This window comes from Eptatretus burgeri, chromosome 18, assembly GCF_056783735.1.
Source record: "Eptatretus burgeri isolate ZD-2024b chromosome 18, Ebu_testis_v1, whole genome shotgun sequence".
Classification (NCBI taxonomy): domain Eukaryota; kingdom Metazoa; phylum Chordata; class Myxini; order Myxiniformes; family Myxinidae; genus Eptatretus; species Eptatretus burgeri.
This window is the reverse complement of record NC_140978.1, coordinates 29,464,472-29,481,982: the sequence shown is the minus strand read 5'-3', so window position 1 is coordinate 29,481,982 and position 17,511 is coordinate 29,464,472. Positions and strand designations below refer to the sequence as shown.

The 17,511-nt window shown below is 43.7% G+C and overlaps 1 protein-coding gene across 4 annotated transcripts in view; it reads right to left on the bottom strand.

Moving 5' to 3' along the window:
• CADPS (calcium dependent secretion activator) overlaps positions 1-17,511 on the bottom strand; it is a 330,035-nt gene that overhangs the window by 149,857 nt on the left and 162,667 nt on the right. For all 4 annotated transcript variants that reach the window (XM_085863821.1, XM_085863819.1, XM_085863822.1 and 1 more), the window contains exon 12: positions 5,106-5,333. In XM_085863821.1, the coding sequence (XP_085719947.1) occupies positions 5,106-5,333 (228 nt within the window). The remainder of the gene's footprint in view (positions 1-5,105; positions 5,334-17,511) is intronic.

Here is a 17,511-nt window from a genome sequence, read left to right as displayed (position 1 = left end):
GCCACGTAATGCCTGATCCACGAGAACATATCGGACCCAATACATTTTTGAAATATCATGCAATGCAGTACTGTATCGTTTTTAGCCCTATCAATGGTGAGGAATCACTATAAAAATTAAATAATTCTCGTATACAGATCCAGATTCGGATCTTCACCGAAATTGAACAAATTCTTCCTTGTCACACACCGAAGATGTCTAAGTTTCGTCTGAATCCGTCCACAACTTTTTGAGATATCGTGCTATATCATTTTTGTCCATATCTCTCAATGGTGTAGAATCACTTTAACAATTCCAGATCTTCACCAAAATCTAATCAGTTCGTCCTTGTCACACACCCATCCTGCCCACCAAATTTCATTTGGATCCGTTCCCAACTTTTTTGAGATATCCTGCACACAAACAAACAGACAGAGAGGGGTGAAAACATAACCTCCTTCACCTTCGGTGGCGGAGGTTACGAGAACGACACTTGGTAGAGTGCATACCTCCACCAGGCTGAACAGTTTACATTTTGTATCCCACTGATAGGCCGGATCTGCATCCGGACCTGAACCAAAATTAAATCGGCTTGTTCTTGTCACCTACCCAAATCATCCACCAAGTTTTGTCATAACCCGTCCACAGGTTTTTGAAATATCATGCTAAATATCGTTTTTGGCCCTTTCTCTCAATGGTGAAGAATTCCTTTTTAAAATTCTCATGTTCAGATCCAGACATTTAACAAAATCAAATCAATTCGTCCTTGTCACACACCCAACGTGACCACCAAGTTTCCTCCGAATCCGTCCATCATGTTTTGTGATATTGTGCGATGTATCATTTTTTTTTTGATCCTGTCTCACAATGGTGAATAATTTTTGAGATATCCTGCTCATAGGACAAACAGACAAACAAGAAAGATGTTGTGCATAGCATGATACTTGCAAAATCCAAAGAAACAATGGTTGTCATTGAAAAAGCAATTTGGTAATTTCCAAAATTTGACCGATCAAGTGTTTTAACGTGAGTGAATGTTATGCATAACAAATTTGGCTGATACATTTTCCAATTGCAGCCTCATAGGTGTTTTACATGTTCCAGGTGGCCTTGACCTTGCCTTTGACTAAATATAACAAAATTTTATTCATGTGTACGACACTTACGACAAATAAGGTGTGTAAGTTTCAATTTGACATGTAGAAAAATTATTGAGGGATAGTAATCATAAATTCTCAAAAAGTCCATTTTCATCATAATGGAGTGAAATTGTTGTCATGGAAACAACTGACATGTCAAAATGGCTGAATCAATCAGTCTGATTTTTGGTGAACCAATTCTATGAAGCAAAATGCAAATCTTGTTGAAATATGAAGTTAATATAAAAAAAAAATAATGAATTTGTGAGCTTGAGCTTTGACCTTTTGACCTCAAACAATAGGCTCCAATGACCAAAATGCAAAGCATGTTCAAATTTCACATTAACAGGATTAAAATTGATGATTTTGTGTGACCTTGACCTTTGACCCTTTGAACTATTGACCTCAAAAACAATCTGCTTCGAGGTTTTGATTGAAGCAATTCAGTAATCCAAATATGCAAATTCTGTTCAACCTAATTGAATACCTCGCCTTCGTGTGGGTTGAGATTGTGCATTACTTGCTGAAAAAACAGTGTAGTCTGTGTATTGCAAGAAGATGCTATGTAGATGTTTGTGTGGTGTGCATCTAAAGGGGTCAAACGGGTCTACAGGTCTAAAAGGTCTAAAAGATGGTCTCTAAAGGATGTAAATGTCTTAAGGGTGTGAAAGTCTAAGGGTCTAAGCTGTATAAAGGGTCTATAATGGTCTATGAGGGTCTTAAGAAGTCTCAAGGTCAAAGGGATCTCAAGATCTAAAGCATATTTTCCAATAGTAGCTTGGGTCTAAAGGGGTCTAATGGGTCTAAATCATCTAAAGAGGGTCTAATAGGTATAAAAGTCTTAGGGTCAAGGGGTCTAAGTGGTCTAAAGGGTGTAAATGTCTCCAGGCATCTAGGGATCTTAAGGGATCTCAAGGATATGTTCCAACAGTAGTTACAGGTACAAAGGGACGAATGTGTCTGTCGGGTCTAATGAGTAATGAGTCCAAAGGTCCAAGGGTCAAGCGATGTAAGTGGTCTAAAGGGTGTAAAGGTCTTCAGGAGTCAAAGGGGTATAAGGGGTTTAAAAGGTTTAAAAGGGTTATGAGGGGTCTAAAAGAGTCTATAGAAGGTCAATGGGTCTAAAGGGTCAAGGAGTCTAAGCAGTCTAAAGAGTGAAATGGTATAAAAGGTCTAAAATAGTTGAAAGGGGTCCAACACATCTTAAGAGGTCGAAATGTCGAAAAAGTACGTTCCAATTGGGTCACTCTAATAGTCCGTAATTAATAGACTTAGTCATGGTGCAATGATATGTAATTAATAGACGTACTCACAGTCCAATTCGAATTCAAGGACTACATTTTATTTATTTATTTATTTATTTGCATGTAGCCTATGGCTCCTTGGCTGCTTCATTTCCTGGGGGCAGGGCTGTACCACTGATGCAATGCCCCTGCAATCATCACGCTGGTACTCATTTTGCCAACCTCAGAAGGATGATAGGCTAAATCAACCCGACCTGGTGTTAATTCAACAGCCGAAAATGAGCTTGAATTCAAGACCCTAGGATCTTCAGCCAGCAACCTTAACCATTAAGCCAACACCAGGCCGAAACAGTACATAATTAATAGACTCTAGCGGGGTACCTATCTCTGATGGGTCTGTGCAGGTCTCGTCTCAAATGAGCAATTTTTTGGAGTGTGTATATTGCATGTGGTACATGTTTCCCTTGTAGACAATGGCGGTCTGCTCAGAAGAACTATCGTTCGTGATTAAAATTGGCAAATACATGGCCATTTCATGTCAGATTGTTTTGTAAATGGTATCATGCACAGTTTCAACATTTGGTCATCAACGTGTCACCGGCAATGTTTGCATTTGTAAAGGTTACTCTCCACAAAATTGCCTGAGAACATCCCAATCATCATCATCATCATCATCATCATCATCATCATCATCATCATCATCATCATCATCATCATCGTTTTACGGCCATTTTCATCCATGCATATGTTTTTGTCCAAGCTTTTGCTGTGCGGAGTTAAAGGGCTAGCCCATATTTATGTACAACTAAAATGGCCACCAGCATACTCGTCGTCCACCCTCACAACCAAACTCGGTATCAAAGTATATATACTCACGTGGCTCAATTGAAGCTACACTTCGACGAAGATTCACATGCTTTTTTGGTTTTACCTTCAGTATACTAGTGTGTAGATATCAAGTCAAATAGATGAAAATTGTGACCTTTACCATTGACATTTTGACTATTGACCTCAAAAACATAAGCATCTTGCTTGTGACAACCTCTACCAGGTGGTTGTTTCGTGAAGATCGGAGTTAAACTGCGAGCTGTAGATGATTGACAGACAGACAGACAGACAGACAGACAAACAGACCAGACCAATCAATATGCTTGCGAATCTTTGATTTTACAAGTAACAAAAAAACAGGGATGAAAACATAACCTCCGTATACCTTCGGTGGCAGAGGTATCAACTTGCCTTACATTCCTATCCAAAGGCAGATGTGCTCCAATTTTCAGCACCGACACTAACATGACACCAAAACGGTAGTACGAGTCAGAAATAGCTTCAGTAATCACAGCAGTATGCAAAGGCTTACAACAACAAAAGTGAAAAGAAAAGAGAACAAGCAAAAAAAATACATAAAATGTCATAGCCCCCATTGTTCTCGTAATTTTGCTGTATGGAGTTAAAGGGCGAGCCCATATTTATGCACAACTAAAATGGCTGCCAGTCTACCAGTCGGCCATCTTTGATCAGATCGCAAAATAAAATTAGGTGCAAGTGTATGACATTGTGCACTGTGCTTGCGCCAGGTTTGAACATCGGAACATACATTTCGGAGAAATGGTTGCGGACGCACGCACGTACACCGACACGAAAATCAAGCCAAATCCATTAGCCCCGGGATTCAGTCCAATGGAGGCTAAATAAACAAGAGATTTGATAGACCACCTATACCCATTGCAGTCTTGAGAAAAAAGGGACATGGGGGGATCTGCAAGCAGAAAAGTTGAATGGTCGAGATAATGTAAAATGCTGTAATATTTTATCCAAGTATTATTAAACTAAAGGTTTTTGAAAGTGCCACTGAGGCTATTCATGTTCTACAGTGTTCAAGTATATAATTCAATTGAAACAAAAGATTATACAGGTTTTTAAAGTTCGTAGAATGTTTTTTTTCGGAAATGTACTGCTGTTGATGCATCTTTTATGTCGCCTTATTTAACACGTGACATTAGTTGTTCATGCCTGTTATTTGTGTCCTTTATGACATCACTAAAAACAGTAAGTTTCCTGTTTGGAATGATTTTGATTTTGTTTGACTGCCAGACAGATAAACAGATTAAAACGATCATCTCTCTCCTCTCTGCGCATGTGTGATCAGGATGAATTCAGAGCCAAGTACTGCTAAACCACTGGGTTGATTTCTGATTCATGTTCAAAATACAGCATTCAATTGAAATTAAGTTGTTCCTCAATCATAAAATGACATTTGTAGACAGACAGACAGGCAAAGTCAACCAATTGCTTAACTGTCCTCCTTGTTTCGCACACATGGGGTAACAACCAAAAATTGTGGTTCATATGTCGTGTGCTCTTAGGTGAATCTCTGTGTACAAAGCATAAAAACAGTCTTTAAAGTGAAATTAAATGTGGATTGATATTTCAAAAAAAACAACAATTTAAATGAAAACCCACCTCTAACAACAGCAGGCTTCTGGTTACACTCACTTACACAACAGATCAATGAAGCTACATCTTTTGCCTGCCCAATGATGCAACAAACTTTGTGAATTGTCAAAGTCCTTGTTGAGTTATAGAAAACCTAAAACATTTTCCATTCATCATTTTGAATGACAGCTCTTATCCTCAAAATAAAACCCAAGAAACGAGTTATTCTATTGCTGGATTAAACCAGGCATAAACTTCCCCAATGTTATAATCCCTGGATTTGATGCTCAATCAATTCTCAACTCACAGAACTGAGAGATGGGCGCATCGAGCTGTGGGTTGTTAGTTCTGCTGCCTCCACCTCCCTTCGCGTTCAGCTTCTGCACCTGTGTGGGTGGCACTGGCTTGTGCGTCTGTCCCGTGGCCCGATACATAGCCTGCACCCAGAGTATGCGGTCTTGCTCATCATCACTCGCGAACACCACAGCATCACCGTCTTTCACTGCATTGAAGAAAGCACGGCCACCCTCACAACCTAATGGACAGGGCAGCAGGAAAAGTGGAAACGTTTGGACTGGTGGCTAAATTCCAAGGATTATGATTCGTCTAGTAGTTAAGAAGAAAATTGAGAAATTAAAAGTCAAACCGAAATTAAAGGTAAGTCAAGCATTTATAAACCAATGATGGTGGTGAGGCCAGTGGTTAAAGAAATAAGTTGGAAGATAAAAGTTAGACAAAAGCTAAAAGTTGACCTGGGAATTTATGAACTAAAGTTTGTGGTTAAGCCAGGATGAAGCGATTCTGCCAGCAATTATAATTTTTTTTTTAAAGAAGCTGGTGAAGCGGTTTTTTTTTTTTTTAAGCTTGATGGGTTATTACATGAGTAGTTAAAGCCAAAGGTTAAAAAGTTAAAAGTTTGACCAAAGTCAAAAGTTGAGGGAACATTTTAAAATTTATTAATTCGTTAAAAGGTAGAGCAGCACCAAGTAAAATGGAATTGAGGTTAAGCCAGAAAGTAAAATAAAAGAAGTTATGCTATGACTAACAAAGTAAGGTTGGTAGTTAGTTATCCACCGAGGATTAATTGGTTTTAGGTTCATAGCAGTCTACCGCCAATATACCAGAACAAATAAAGAGCAAAGATGGAGTCATCAAGAGGAACCTGGATAGGATTCTGGTTTCAGCCACTACTCAACCCTCAAACCCATCCAGGCACAGTCAAGTGAGCCTAACAGAAAACTTTCTGCAACAACTCACTTCTCCTTAGAGAGATAGATAACGAAAGAGAGAAATGAAGAGTAAAAGACATGAAAGAGAACAAAAAGCAAGAATTAGAATGAATAAAGAGAAATGTGAAAAAAATTAGAGAGAAATGCGAAAGAAACAAAGAACAAGGATGTCGGGAAGAACCGGGACAGATATATTTCAACAGTTACTATACTCCCCAGGCTCAAACACAGCAACATGTACAAGCTACCAGAGGTCAATTCATTTGTAAGTAACAAACAAAGAACTTGTAGGTGATAAATGATATTGATATCAAAGCAATAAACAAAGAACTGAACGTGCTTTTTAATTCGAATAATTTTTGAGGTGCTAAAGTTAAAAATAAATAAATAAATATATAAAATAAATAAAAACCCAACCTGACCGATACAGACCACCCCTAAAAATTCCAGAAAACATCCATGGTCATTGCGTCATATGTGTGACGTAATCAAGGAAAAGATTATCTCAGCACTCAATGACCTTGACCCCTGGCAACCCCAAGGCATCGATCCATTTCCGCGGATTATGTCTCACATGGTAAAACTGCATAATCCGCAAAGAACAACCGTCCGTCTGCCAAACAGATGAGCGGCGATGCTCACCATAGTAGTCAGGAAGTGTTTCTGATGTCAAAATGATGAATGTGGTCAGCATTGGTTTGATATTTATCGGTATGCCGTCCTGATGAGGGCAAATAAGTCTGAAAGCTGGATCGGTGGCTCTGTTTGATGTTTAACTGATGTTGACCATATAATCTTTGTCTGTTTGACAGAGTCAGTGGGCCAAGGCCTCTGGGTTGGAGGTGACATTTTGGTGTAGGACTATGTCAAATGGAGATCGGGGGAGTGCTCATCACACGCCACATGTTTTGATTTACCTGCCTATAACATCACGTGCCTTCTGGTTGAATGGTTTGCATTAGTGGGAACAATAGTCTGAGTAGCAGACAGACGGTTGTTCTTTGCGGATTATGCGGTTCCACCATGTGAGCCATAATCCGTGAACGTTGCTCACCATAACAGTCAGGAGGTGAGTCTAGTGTGTGTGTGTGTACGTGTGTGTGTGTGTATGTGTGTGTGTGTGTGTGTGTGTGTGTGTGTGTGTGTGTGTGTGTGTGTGTGGGTGTGTGTGTGTGTGTGTGTGTTACACGTATGTGTGTGTAAGTGTGTGTAAGTGAAAGTTGCTGTTGTTGAAGGCGACCTGCATATGTGGGTGGGTTTCAGGAGATGGAATGGAGACCTACGAAGTCTTAAAGTATCCACCTCCGTGTGTGTGTGTGTGTGTGTGTGTGTGTTTGTGTGTGTGTATGTGTGTATAATATGGCATGTATAATATGTGTGGATATAAAATGTGCAATGTCACATTCAACATGTGTGTATATAACAATTGCAAAAAATTACGTTAAAACGTGTGTATATAACACGTATAATATGTCAAGCATAACGTGTGTAGATAACATATATATAATATGTCATGCATAAGTTGTGCATATAACATGTATAATATGTCATGCATAACGTGTGTATATAACATATATAATATGTCAATAATAACGTGTATATAACATATATATATATATATATATATATATATATATATATATATATATATATATATATATATATATATAATAAGATGTCAAGCATAACGTGTGTATATAACATATAATATGTCAAGCATAACATGTGTATATAACATATATAATATGTCAAGCATAACATGTGTATATAACATATATATATAATATGTCAAGCATAACGTGTGTATATAACATATATAATATGTTAAGCATAACGTGTGTATATAACATGTATAATATGTCAAGCATAACGTGTGTATATAACATATATAATATGTCAAGCATAACGTGTGTATATAACATGTATAATATGTCATGCATAACGTGTGTATATAACATATATAATATGTCAAGCATAACATGTGTATATAACATATATATATATATATATATATATATATATATATATATATATATATATATATATATATATATATATATATATATAATATGTCAAGCATAACGTGTGTATATAACATATATAATATGTCAAGCATAACATGTGTATATAACATATAATATGTCAAGCATAACATGTGTATATAACATATAATATGTCAAGCATAACATGTGTATATAGCAAGTGCAATATTTCTGAGGTTCAAGTTTGACCACAAGGGGAAGCACTCGGATTCCTCCCGAATGCCCGGTCCTGAGGCACAGATAACTGGGCACAGATAACTGCTAAGCAACCACGAATGCCAAATGGGACTGCTAATCCTCGCAGGGTGACACGACTTCATGTGATACCTTACATGTGGATAACCGCACCAAGGAGGGTCTCGTACCCTCAGTGCACACCTGGATTACTGCCAAGTGATATTGTGAGTATGCACTGGCTAACAAGAGCAAATCAGGTGGGGCAGAACAGCCTGACTAACATTATTGCGCGGACTTTGCTGGACCAATGGAGGAAAAGACAGCACGAGCTGGGTACATATATAATATAAGCAATTTATTATTAAAGAGATAGTGAGAAAAAGCATGTGGCACAATAAAAGGTTTTAATAGAAAACAATATATACAGCAGGGGAAAGCAAGGATCCGTGAGGTGCGGCAAGAGCAAAACAGTTATATACAAAAGAGGACACAGTGCAGAGATAACTCGATATAAAGAACTTATGGACTCATATTTACACAAACATGGCAGGCACCATCAGACACATACCCCAAGAAAAGTTAGAGAGCAGAGAGAGAGAGAGAGAGAGAGAGAGAGAGAGGGAGAGAGAGAGAGAGAGAGAGAGAGAGAGAGAGAGAGAGAGAGAGAGAGAGAGAGAATGAGGTGTTGACAACCTCAATGGTACCGAGTGTGGCCGACGGGCCCACGCTTTCCAGTCGCTTAGGTGGGGGAGGAGGGAAGAAAACTGAGGGTGTCTAAGGTGTGTGATTTGAGGAGGTGCAATGAGGTGCAATGGAATGCAGATGATGTGCAGAGAAGAGAATATTGGAAGAGCTGCATGTCTGTGAGGTCGCTCTTTTGCGTCCACAACAGATGACTCAGAAGATGACTCAGAGACAGACCGTGGAAGAAGATAGCTTAACAATGAAGTGTGAGAAAGTCTGTAAATGTACTTGCTAATGGTCTGATAATGGTGATCAGTCTGGCACTCAGTTTGCTTGCCCACCCAGCGCTCTGCTCTGCCTGCTCCATTCTGGCTTCTGCCTCGAACAGCCGGTCAAGCCAGAACTCTCCAAAGCCAAGAACTCGCTGCTGACTGAATTCCCTTTGCATGGTATTTTACAGATGTCTTGTGAGAGAGGAGCCCACAGTCGGATCAGGACGGTCAGTAGGCATGCTCCAATGTCCTCATCAATGCAGGGATGCTTTTCCAAGAATTAGCCCTGCCCCTGCGAGGACAAGATTCCGAAAATAGCCTCATTTGCCCCCAAACTTGGTCACGCGATGGAGCTCCTCGATTAACATAAGGTGCGGGCTTCCTGGGGGGCATGGGCTTCTGGGGGGTGTGGGCTTCTGGGGAGCACTTTCCGGCGATGAATGTGCGCTGGATATCAAATGGGGGACGTGGTAGAGTGGAGCACCCGGGTTATCCAGGCATTTTTGAACGGATTCTCGTGCATACTTGTGCTTTGAGCTACATGCCAAAACATTCTGAATCCAAGCATCTATTATGGTAGGTAGCATCCATGGCCCCCCGAAACCCCCAAAGTACAGCAGTGAGCATCCAGGGTAGAGACTGTGGTTGTGGTATTCATAGCGGTTTTGGTGAGGTGGTTGAACTTGAATGGATGTAGGGATTTTTATAAGGACGTCATGATGGTTATAAGAATGATGTAGCATTATGGTTCGAGTCTGGAGAAGATCTGAGGTGATGTAGGTTAGAGAATGGCGTGAAGTTTCAATGAAGTTTTGGCGGTATATGCTAATGAGGTGTTCCTGTTGCCATGCAGCTAAGGTGGGTATGCTTGCATGAAGAGAGGATCGTGTGTGCAGCCAAGTAAATCAAAGAGAAATACAGAATAGAATGAAGATCTACCTAAAGCCCCCACAATGCATTTTCTCCCATATAACCACTCAACATGAAGGAAAGGCTATCAAAAATGGATACTAATGAAATAACCATCTCGGGATCGCGATATGTTGTATGCCTTCGCCTTGGGGGAGTGCCGGCTTCACAGAACCATAAAAGTATCCTGGAGATGACGCAGCGATTCAGGTGTATCACGTGATATATGACGTAATCACCGCCATTTTGAGGGGGGTGGTGGAAGGCAATCGAGCTTACAAAGATATCAAAAAAACATTAAAATAATTATTCAAGATATTTATTCAAAAAAAAGCAACGATGAAGTGTAAAGTGAAGCCATATTTCTTCATTAAACCGTACATTCATTTCCGATTCTCTGGACCTTTAAATTATGACAACAAAAGTATGCGGTAGTTATGGTCACTGGTATTACTATATACTGTTTAACATGTAGTGAAGATGCAAATTATTCATGACCATCAGAAAATGTAAAAAAAATCGATATTTTCAAAAAAAATGAAATCAACAAAAACATTTCAAAAGTTTTTGGGACCTCATTGTACCACCGAGTGCATCGCTTGTTTATTTTGACAAAGCTCCAGGATAATCCTGCCAATGATTTCGTGGTACTCGTCCCAAGATTTAGCACAACATGGGGTTGGTCAGTTATCATGAAACAGAGTTCAGGCTCATTTGTCATTTTTGTGCAAACATTTTTTGACATCTAAATTCTTTTTGGTAAATAGAGTTGACGCTTGTGGAGGAGGAGAACACAGAATGGACCAGGACATAACAGAACAAAACAAGCAATGGAAAATGGGGTGGGGGCGATAACATGGAAAGCAGAAAGACAGGGGCTTGGGGAGAGTTAATGATGGTGGAATAGATCACCAACCAGAGACCTGCGATGGTGAAGTGACAAGTCCATAGACTCAGCTTCAGCATGGGAGATTCCAATGATCTTGATGGCCGTTGTTTCCACAGCATCAAGCTGAGCAAAATGAGAGGCAGGGGAGCCATCCCAGAGGGGAGAGCAGTCCTCCATCAAGCTGCGGATGAAGGCCTTGTAGGTGGATAGGAGTTTAGGTGCGCCAAGGAAGTACTTTGTCCGACGAAGGATGCCCAGTCGGTGATTGGTTTGGAAGCCAAGCCATTGTTGAAATGTGGTTTGCCCAAGAAAGATCATGGCTGATATTGATATCCAGGAGTTTGAATGACTGAACTTCCTCAAGAGGATCATTAAGGAAGTAAAAGAAAACAAAGTTGTATTTTTGTGGTCATCACCATCAATGTACCATCCTCTTTCTGAGTATCAGAACTACTGAATCAGTCTTTAGGAAGGGTTGTGCTGGTTGGTTTGCCACTGCGTTCTCAGCAGCGAGTTAGGATAGGAAATTGTAATTTGTTCAGAGTGCCAACAATAATTTCCCTCCTCTTTACAAATAGCAGTTAAAACATCCACAAACAACCAGTACTGGTAGGTAGGTCCTGTGGTTTAATGTCCTTCCAATGAATGGTATACACATTGATGCATCGCCCTGCCTGAGAAACACCAGGGGAAGAGTTTACAGCCGAGTCGAAATTCAAACTCAGCGAGATGGCTCAAAGGTGAAGGTGCACACCTCAAAGCTATCCTGCCAGATGTTTTGAGAATATGGACTCTCCCAACTACAAACTGGTGCTCACATATTTATGGAGGACAGGTCATGTCAGGTATGGGAGGATGTGCCATAGCAGCAGTTCGCTGTATCCACTTTCCGCTCCAGGGGCCTCCATCTGGCCATCTCCCAGGCAGATGCCAGGCCCATCTCCATCTCCCAGGCAGATGCCAGGCCCATCTCCATCTCCTTGAGATGCTGATCAACCTGCTGCAACCACAAGGTACATGCTCAGCACATTGGCCTATTCCACTCATGAGACTCCCTCGCTGAGAGAATCTGGTGAGCAGGATTAGCGTCAGGAAAACGAGCCACATGTCCATACAGCCGCAGCTGATGCTCACGGACGATGCAGGTAACAAATCTCATTTTAGTCTCTCTCAGCAACTGCTCGGACATAAAGTCCGAGCAGCAATAGCCAATGATTCTCCAAAGAGACCTAGAACCAAAGAAATTAAGTGTCCATCTCAGATCCCTGGTCAGAGTCCAAGTCTCACATCCGTACAGCAAGACTGGAAGCACCAAGGACCTGAAGACTTGGACTTTTATCCTCCTGCAGAGGTACCGACAGAGCCACACCTCATGATCCAGTGAATCCATGACTCCCCAGGCCCGACCCAGACATCTACTGACCTCTGTCTCACTGCATTACTGCCAAGGTAAGTGAATCTCTCCATGACCTCAACATCCTCACAACAAACCGGGACAGACAAGATGTCATTGAAAGCCTGGATCCTAGTTTTGACCCAGGAAACCCGTAATCCCAGCAGCTCCAACTCCTCATTCGGCACCTCGAGGGCCCCCAAAAGGATATCCAGTCTCCGCAAAGATGACGACATCATCTGTGAAATCAAGGTCAGAGTTCTTGACATTCCTCAATGATGCACGCAGCTCGATCTCTCCGACATCCTCCCCAGAATCCAGTCCATGCAAGCGCTGAAAAGTGTGATGGCCAGTACACACCCCTGACAAACTCCAGTAACAACTGAAAATAAGTCGGAGATGGTACCACCACATCTCACAGCACTCTCAGCACCAGAGTGCAGTTCAGACATCAGATTGATCAGTTTTGGTGGCACCCCATGAAGATCAAGAATCCTCCAGTGGGCATCCCGATTCACTGAATCAAGCGTTTTTCAGAGATTAACGTAGGCTGTAAGCAGCCCCTGCCAAAACTCTCATCTGCATTGCCTGAGGACCTGAAGAGCAAGGAAACTGTCAATCGTTGACCTCTTTGGTGTAAAATCTGTCTGCTCTGGGCACTGGTACTCAAGCAGATGGTGGTGAATCTCATCAATACTCATCCAAGCAAAGACCTTGCCTGGCACTGAGAGCAGCGTCACCCCTCGGTAGTTTTTGCAGTCCTGGTGATCACCCTTCCCTTTCCAGAGAGGGACAACAACAAAGCCCCTCTTCCAATCAGTTGGGATGATGCCTGTGTTCTAGGCACAGCACAGAATTGCATGCAATGACACGAGTACAGCATTTCCACCAGCCTTGAGAAGTTCAGCATGGATGCCACAAATCCCAGGAGCTTTACGCCATTTCAACCGGTTCACCGCAGCCTGTTTCCACAAACGAATGTCGATCACAGTTGATCGGGGGGTCAGCAATAGGGATAGTAACACCCCTGACATCCAACTCAACACCTGGTGGAACAGCCTAGTATAACCAAAGGAGACCACCATCTGGTGGACGATTTAAGGGATTATATGGAGGACATAAGATTATAATTGTGTCTACTTATCCCTGAAAAGGGGTGAAGGCGAATCCCTTCCTGCATCCCATGAACCCCCTGCCCTCTGGCATATCACCACTGATATGATGCGTTTTCTCACAAATCCTTAAAAAATTTCAAGTAGTACATAAACCTGAAAAAGAGCTCTGAAATAAAAGTACAGCACACAAATAGTTATGTATTATTGTGTCAGTAAAACATTAAGTTCATTCATTCAAACTTTTGGGCTTCAGATCATCAGCCATGATCTTTATTGGGCAAAGCACATGTCCAAGTTGATTTTCCAAGCCAGCAGCCGACTGGGCCTTCTCTGTTGTGCAGTCTAAACTTTATCTACTTACAAGGCCTTCAAACCACAGCTTGATGATGTAATGTTCTCCTCTCTGGCCTGGCAACAATTGCCTCACACCTTGCTTACATTGACACCATGGAAATCAAGGCCTTAAACATCATTGGTATCTCTTGCGATGAAGCAGAGTCTCTGGGCCTATTACTTTTGCATCACAGAGAGGTCAGTGGCCTATCTGTATTCTGGTCACACATGCGGTCTTCCAGTCACTCCATTTTGGTGACACTTCTAAAATCCTGGCTCACTGCTCACCTCTACTCATTTATTCCTCTTTCTTCCCACCTATGGAACCAACTTCTTGAGTCTCTTCAATCTCACTCTTCCATTCAGTGCTTAACGACTGTTCACCACCATCTTAGTTATTCCCCCATGCATACCCATGATATTGTTGCGGATTTCGCGCCCGCCGGCGTGCTGACGGCCACGTAACTCGAATCGCGGCACGTCGCCCACCGGACGGACAATCCAGTCGTGACCCTCTCGGACTAACGCCGGGAACCAGTCACGGGTGGACCTTTCGGTCTCACCGCGATCGAGCCAATCAGCCCCCGCGTGGGATAGGGTTGCTTGCCGAATTCGACCTACCTAAGTACCCACGCGGAGGGTAGACCGGGCGATCGCACCTCGCCGCAGGTCGACTTCGGTCATGGGCCACTTAAGCGACCCGTTCCGTACTATCAGAATAACCGAGCGGTGTTATCGTCGACCTCGACGGTTCGATTAATTATCGGGCGTATTCAGCCCACTACCAACCCTTTACGTGAAGCAAGATGGGGATTCAATAGAGGAAAAGACGAAGCGAAGCGGGAGAACAGTTCAATAATAAAGCACATTTATTCGCGGCACACGGGAGCACACATATACAATTCCACCAAATGCACACAGAAAAGACACAATGTAATTTACACAAAAAGCAAATGTAAAAGAGAAGACACAATGCAATTTACACAAAAAGCAAATATAAAAGAGAAGACACAATGCAGAGCTAATACCGACTACCGAGCACACGGCAACACTTATACAATTCTACCTCACAGACGGCGCCGACAACACATACCCAAAACCAAGGAAAAGAATACCCTCAAGGATGAGGCGGGCCTGAGGCCGAGACCGGGTCGCGCCTACCCGTCTGGTGATGAGACGCGGAGCGGCGATGGTGCCTCAACTCCGCGGGCCTCGCGGACAGTGTCTGGTAGGGGGTGGGAAAGGGGCCCCCTTGGTCGCACTATCTCAGCGCGGGGGGAAACAGGAGGGGGTTGCTGATGCTCGGGGTATAGAGGATCTTTATTATCCCGCGACGAGCGTCTCCACCTCGGCCAGGTCACGCTGTCGGCCTCCCTCGGGTGCAGCTTCCTGCACGACGCGAGCACCCCCTCGTCTGGTGTCGCCGCCTTTCCACAGCTCCGTCCCCTCCGTTCCGACTCCAACGCACCCGACGACCAGCTCCACCGCCTGCGAAGTCTTGACTCTCTGTTTCCGACTCTCCTACTCTCCGCCTCTGGACTCTCCGACTCCCCGCCTCTCGACTCTGACTGACGAACATGGTCCTTTTATCCCCCCGTAGCTTCGCCTTTGACCCCCTCCCTTTGACCTTTCACCTCGCTCCCCATTGGCCCGAGAAAAAGTGGGCGTGAAGGCTTTTTGATCCATAAATTTGCATATATCGATCGTCCTGGAGGCGGGGCCAAATCGCCCCTCGCTCACCGATTGGACGGCAAAAAGTGGGCGTGTGTCGTTTTTGATCCGTTTTTGAAGCACAAAATCCGTGATTTTGTACACGCTGTTCGACGCGCGCCCTGCACGAGTCCAACACCGGTACCCACAGCGGGGCAAGAACGGTGGCGATGCTACGGTTGCGAGGTGTGACGGGAAGGTCGTGGCGGTTGTGGTGAAGCGGCGTTGTGGTTGGTGGTTGATGTTGTGGTTGTGGTGGTAATCATGGCGGTTGGTCCAAAATAAAGATAGTAAAAGAAAAACGGCTATCCTGAAGAGTCGCAGCACGCATAAATGACATGTATTCCCACTAGACAACGGGTTTGGGCCTAACTACACATATACTTGCCGAGATACCTCACCTAAGGGACCTGAATGGTGGTTTGCGAATTTGGTAACCACAACACTATCCCCTCCCCTTTTTACAGACTCGTCCCGAGTCGTCAAATTTTCGTGTGCCATCATGTGTAGTTTTCCCCTAGTACATTTTACCTTCGGATCCCTGAGTGCGACATTCATGGTATTCGTGTCCCCAAAATAAATAACCTGAGGGCTGCGTAACTATCTAAACAAACTCACTCATACGGACGACTTAAATAAAATTGCCGGCGCTAAGACATACATGCCGGGGGCGCACTCATATTTACAGTACATCTTACCTTAACTTACAAATTTTACACCAAACCATGGCCCAGGATCACTGAACTCTGCAAAGAAAAGCAGTTAGCAGGGAGCCAGGCTGCCCACATGCAGTCTCTGGCTCAAAACAATGCAGGTGACAGGGAATGTGGCTGGCTGCTCACACGCAGTCCAAGGCCTTCCCTTTTGAACTGAACGCAGTGAACCACAACGGTGCATGGGCTGCACAAACGCAGTCTCCGTGCCAGCTCAAGTGGCACACGCAATGAGCACAACGAATGGATGCATGAACACAAACACGGTGCACGGGCCGCCACTGCAGGCCCGTGTTGTAGCTGCCAACAGGGCAGTGCTTGCAGCTTGCAAACTGTTGCCTTGATCCTGGCGCACATGGCAATGAACAGGGGGGGGGGGCAAAGCAAAAATTGAACGGGGCTGGTGAACGTGGGCAGTGGGCATGGCATGGCAAAGGCAAGCAGGCAAACACAGCCCGCAGAAGAAGGCCGCTGCAGGCAAACTCAGCCCACAGAACCAGGCCGTTGCAGGCAAACACAGCCGGCAGATGAACTGGCCGGCACAGGCCTTGAAGAAAAACAGCCAGCAGATGAACTGGCCGGCACAGGCCTTGCAGCACAGCAGCTGCAGACGATCCAGCCGGCACAGGCCTTGCAGCACAGCAGCTGCAGACGAAGTTGGCCGGCCTCCGCCTTGAAGCAAAACACGGCCAGCCGATGAAGTTGGCCAGCTCTTGCCGTTCAGTGGAGGTTGGTGGAGGGAGTGCGGTGGTGCTGGCCACTTGGAAGGTGGGCTCGGACCTACCTACCTGTCTCCCTCCCAACCTATCGCCTTTGCCTGTCACTGTACATACCCACTCCCTTAATTTGTCAAACCCCAATTTAGCCCCCTTAATTTTTTTGTTGTTTTTATTTTTACTCCCCCACTATAAATCGTCCCCTTACCCCCTTTATCGTCCTTGTTCGGCTAACCTATCCTGTCACCTAGCCTACTCCCAACCCCTACGTTCCCTTCCCGGAGGGGAATAAGGGAGAGCTAACGTCCTGTGCCGAGGCCCAACGAAGCCTCAGAATGGCCTCCCCAGAGTTCGGCGATCTATACACCAAGTGGGTCCAGCGGCCCACAACGACAGCGAGGGGATGGATGGTGCGGAGGGGTACATCTCCTAATCTACCCTAACCATTTAACTGTTAAACTACCCCGGGGCTTTCAACAAGCGCCTCTCGCTTAAACTATTGGTTCTAACAACCCAGATTCCCGTCGCCTG